This window comes from Sinocyclocheilus anshuiensis, unplaced genomic scaffold (assembly GCF_001515605.1).
Source record: "Sinocyclocheilus anshuiensis isolate Anshui unplaced genomic scaffold, SAMN03320099.WGS_v1.1 scaffold678, whole genome shotgun sequence".
Lineage (NCBI taxonomy): Eukaryota > Metazoa > Chordata > Actinopteri > Cypriniformes > Cyprinidae > Sinocyclocheilus > Sinocyclocheilus anshuiensis.
In genome coordinates, this window is record NW_015544157.1 from 89,918 (window position 1) to 94,812 (window position 4,895).

The 4,895-nt window shown below is 40.0% G+C and overlaps 1 protein-coding gene across 1 annotated transcript; it reads left to right on the forward strand.

The window, feature by feature from the left end:
- Positions 1-924: 924 nt before the first annotated feature.
- Positions 925-4,367, forward strand: LOC107695434 (extracellular calcium-sensing receptor-like). Its single transcript, XM_016495341.1, has 6 exons — positions 925-1,145; positions 1,399-1,684; positions 1,777-2,595; positions 2,775-2,996; positions 3,147-3,270; positions 3,451-4,367. Exons 1-6 carry the CDS (start codon positions 925-927, stop codon positions 4,365-4,367), a joined length of 2,589 nt encoding a protein of 862 aa, XP_016350827.1.
- The last annotated feature ends 528 nt before the right edge of the window (positions 4,368-4,895 follow it).

The following is a 4,895-nucleotide window of genomic DNA, read 5'->3' on the forward strand; positions in this document are numbered from 1 at the left end:
CTAATGTTAACTAATTGTGCTGTTAATGTGAATAGATGCATTAATATATGTGTGAGTTAACGTTAACAAAGATTAACTAATGCTGAACAGAGGTGTTGTTCATGGTTAGTTCATGTTAACTAATATTAACTAATTGTGCTGTTAACGTGAATAGATGTATTAATATATGTGTGTTAACGTTAACAAAGATTAACATTCTGTCTTACTGTGCTGTAATCTAACACTAGGAATACTGTGAGAGCTCATCATGGGTGCTCTTAGCATACAACAGTAGCAGTCTCCTGGTAATATTAATGTGAAGACAATGAAAACTATAGCCTGGAGCTATAATTTAGAATACCCCAGTTCCCTCTGTGTGTATGTATTTAAACATAGCTTGTGGCAGTTATTGTGACAATTATTATGTTTTGTAACATGTATCATGTTGTGCTATTACTGTGCCTATTCTGTAATTTGGTCTTTTTCATTCCAAAGCAATAACAGATTTATGAGATTAATTAATTAGTTTACTAGCCACATAATCTTGCAGGGAAAATAATAATAATAATAATAATAATAATAATAATAATAATGGACATTTCTTTCATATTGTTTCTATTCTGGTTAAGTGTGTGTGTATTTATATATGAAGGACTGTGCAAAAATAATGAGTCTATTGTTCTGATAGAGCTTTTCTTTCCATTGAATAATTCCCTCAGGGAATGTGTATGGTTAATGTAAGTTTATCTGCGGTTGCTTCAGACTTCAGTATAAAGGTGGGCTTAGGTGATTCTTGTGCGCACTGTTAGCAAGAGTGAGCTATAATGTGTGTTCATTCATCTGTAAATGCTGGCATCATATCATTTTGGAAATCCGTCCGTGTGTACAATGAAGTTTTAAAGTGGTGTATAGTTTGCTTCAAGCAGTGAAGTCTACAGAGAAAGGATGGCATTTCAGAGTGTGTATGTGTGTTTGACATTGTTGCTCAGCACTTTGATCTCTTCACAGCTCCTGCAGAACTGTCGACCCATCCGCAGCACCTCAGATCTGCCTGTGCTGATCAAAGAAGGAGACATCATGATTGGTGCCCTCTTCTCTCTGCACGACACTGTACTGGAATCTCCCTCATCTTTTACTGCCGAGCCACATCCAACGCAGTGCTCAGGGTCAGTATGTCAATAGAGTCTTATCACAAAATATTAAAATGCTGCGTTTATGATTGAAACTTTGAAATGTTATGGTGTTTTCTTTTTGCTTCTATGCTTCTTAATGAAATTTTAGACTGCCATTCTCTCTCATAGTTAAATACATTGCTAAGCACTTTGAACAGTACCTAACCCTAACCATTTTCTGCAGAAATGTTTTGAACATTAAAACAAATATATTTTGTGATTATTTAATTTACTTTGTCCCGAAAAGGTTTAATTTCCGAACATTTAGATGGATGCAGACCATGATTTTTGCCATAGAGGAGATCAACAGAGATAGACAACTACTAGCCAACTTAACTATGGGTTATACGATTTATGATTCATGCAGTACCCATTTCCATGCCCTCCGCACAGCCTTGGCCCTGATGAATGGGAATAAAGAAGGCACAGGCATTTCAGAGTGCCGAGGCAGGGTGCCTGTTGTCATTGGTGATGGAGGATCGACGTTATCCCTAGTGGTTGCACGGTTTCTGGGTGTTTTTCATGTTCCACAGGTGAGTTGTGAATTTGTAATGCACCTGTGGAGGTGCATTCATGTTTTTGAGTCACATACGCTATGCTCTCTCCTCTCTTTCCCTCTCCCTAGGTAAGCTATTTCTCCAGCTGTGCGTGTCTCAGTAATAAATTAGAGTTTCCTGCATTTCTAAGGACTATGCCTAGCGACTTTTTCCAAGTGGATGCTCTTGCACAGCTGGTGCGACACTTTGGTTGGAGCTGGGTAGGCACATTCGCAGGGGATGATGCTTATGGCCGTGGTGGTGCTCAAATTTTTAATGATGAGGTGACCAAACTAGGTGCATGTATTGCTTTTTATGAAATTATCCCAAAAAACCATGAGCAAACAGAGATTTCCAGGATTGTACAGAGGATCCGTGAATCAGGAACAAGTGTGGTTCTGGTTTTTGCTTTAGAGCAAGATGCAAGAGCTCTCTTCTTGGAGGCCCTTCGCCAAAATCTCACTGATATTCAATGGTTGGCCAGCGAGGCCTGGATAACAGCAGCTGTCCTCTCCACTCCTGAATTTCATTCCATCCTGCAGGGCTCTATGGGCTATGCCATCCGCAGGGCTGATATCCCTGGCCTGGAGCCTTTCCTGCAACGGCTACATCCCTCCAAATACCCACAGGACCCATTTGTTCTGCAATTCTGGGAGGAGATGTTTAAGTGTTCTCTAGGTACAAGCAATAAGGGCTCCTCTTATAGACCCCCCTGTAATGGCTCGGAAATACTGGCCAAAACAGGTAACATCTACTCAGATGTATCTCAGCTCAGAATCTCCTATAATGTTTATAAGGCAGTGTACGCCATTGCTCATGCTCTGGATTCAATGCTTCGCTGTGAACCAGGCAAAGGGCCTTTCCCTGGGGGATTGTGCCCCAACACCAGCAGCGTACAGCCATGGCAGGTAAAATTCAGTTTATCCCTTCATTTCACCTTTATATCTGTAAGCTTTGTGACTTAAAATCATTGTTCTCTAGATTAGATAATAAAATTAAATGTTACCACTGTTCCCATATAATCTTTTATTTTTATTTTTCTCCTTTTCACTTTCTGTGTCTCATCCAATCACTCATACACATGAAGCTCCTGAATTATTTAAAGCATGTCCACTTTACTAATGACTTTGGTGAGGAGACTAAGTTTGATGCCAATGGAGATCCTGTGGCCATGTATGATCTCATTAACTGGCAGCTCAGTGGCAATGGGGAGGTGTGGTATGCCACTGTGGGAAAATTTGATGAAACGATGCAACCCAAACTAGTGATTGAAGAGAAAAACATAATCTGGAATGGAAATCAGAAACAAGTACTGCTCCAGTATAATATCAGTATTTATCTGTGAGAGGTTTCGGTATTCAATGTAGATATTTGTATCCATTTTCTCCCTGTAGCTCTTGTGTTTGCACATCAATTTATGATGTATATCTCTGTAGTTGGTCTTCTCTCTGAATTGCAGGCCCCTATGTCTGTCTGCAGCAACAGCTGTCCTCCAGGCACTAGAAAGGCTACCAGGCCAAACTTTCCTCTCTGCTGCTTTGACTGCATTGTCTGTGCAGCTGGGGAGGTTAGCAATCAGACAGGTGTGTCCAAATCACCTCTGTCCTGCTGATGTTTATGTGTATAACAAAATTCTAATTTTGAAGGATTGATTTAGATAAGTTTAAAATCTGTTTTGCTACTGTGCACAATACATCTTTATAGTGGAGGACAGCTTTTGTGTTCTTAAAAAAAATATATATAATCTTATGCTTTATTTTTAGATGCCTTAGAGTGTGAAAAGTGCCTGCCTGAGTTCTGGTCCAATACTAGACGAGACACCTGTGTCCCCAAGCTGGTGGATTTCCTTTCCTACAGCGATACTATGGGCATCACTTTACTGGCTGTGGCTCTGCTGGGATCCTGTTTCACACTCGCAGTTGCTTTGATATTTACCCTTAAACGGCACACACCCTTAGTCAGAGCTAACAACTCCGAGCTCAGTTTCCTAATTCTTAGTTCACTGTGGCTTTGTTTTCTGTGTGCACTAGCTTTTATTGGGCAGCCCACATCCTGGTCTTGCGGGCTTCGCCACACTGCATTTGGCATTGCATTCTCTCTCTGTCTGTCTTGCATCCTGGGGAAGACTATGGTTGTACTCATGGCTTTTAGAGCCACTCTACCTGGCAGTAATGTAATGAAATGGTTCGGCCCTCTACAACAGCGTGGCATTATCTTCTTGTGCACGGCTGTGCAAGTGGTGATTTGCTGCACATGGCTGAGTGTGGCACCTCCTGTCCCACATAAGCTCATGACTCGTGAAACTGCGCGGATTATTCTTTTATGTGATGTGGGCTCTCCGCTGGCCTTCTCCCTGGTGCTGGGATACATTGGCTTGCTTGCAGCTGTCTGCTTCGTGCTGGCCTTCTTTGCTCGAAAGCTCCCAGATAATTTCAATGAGGCTAAATTTATTACTTTCAGCATGCTAATTTTCTGTGCTGTGTGGATTGCGTTTGTGCCAGCGTACGTCAGTTCACCAGGAAAGTACACAGTGGCTGTGGAGATTTTTGCCATTCTTGCCTCCAGTTATGGCCTGTTGCTGTGTATCTTTACTCCAAAGTGTTACATTATTCTGCTTAAACCTGAGAAAAATACAAAGAGATATTTGATGTCCAAATCCAACTCAGAAAGAAAATATTGAAATGCTAGTTGACTCAACCGAAAATGAATAATGTTCACTGTTTATATTACAGTATTTTTTTTTTTTTTCCAACTGACCCCCTCAATAAACTGTTTTGAGATTGCTTTTTGTACTTTTATAACTGCATCAACATAAATAGATGAATGGATGAATAAATAAATAAACACACAAATAAATAAATAAATAAAAATAGTTTTGTCCTGCAAATTTGAAAGAATATGAATCCCCAGCATTCACATAAAACGTGATTGAGACAGCATTAATATTTGGAGCAAAGGTCAAATTCTTTCCAACCTTTTAGTTGTAAGACCTCATCCTCTCTTTTCTCTGTCGGTGCTTATTCTATACTGTGATGAAATGAAAGAGGACTGTTTTATGTCCCCTGAGCATAAAAAGCCCATGTGTCATAATTAAAAAAAAAAAGCATGTAAGTTAAACATGTAAACATCCATCCTCTTTCACTCATTGAACACTGCAATAACAACTACACATTTATTTATTTTTTCTCACTTCAACCACACAGTTCAT

Coding starts and splice junctions, on each gene's coding strand:
- LOC107695434 (XM_016495341.1), top strand. CDS start 925: ATGGCATTTCAGAGTGTGTATGTGTGTTTGACATTGTTGCTCAGCACT. Junction 1,685..1,776: donor GTGTTTTTCATGTTCCACAG/GTGAGTTGTGAA, acceptor CCCTCTCCCTAG/GTAAGCTATTTCTCCAGCTG. Junction 3,271..3,450: donor GGAGGTTAGCAATCAGACAG/GTGTGTCCAAAT, acceptor CTTTATTTTTAG/ATGCCTTAGAGTGTGAAAAG.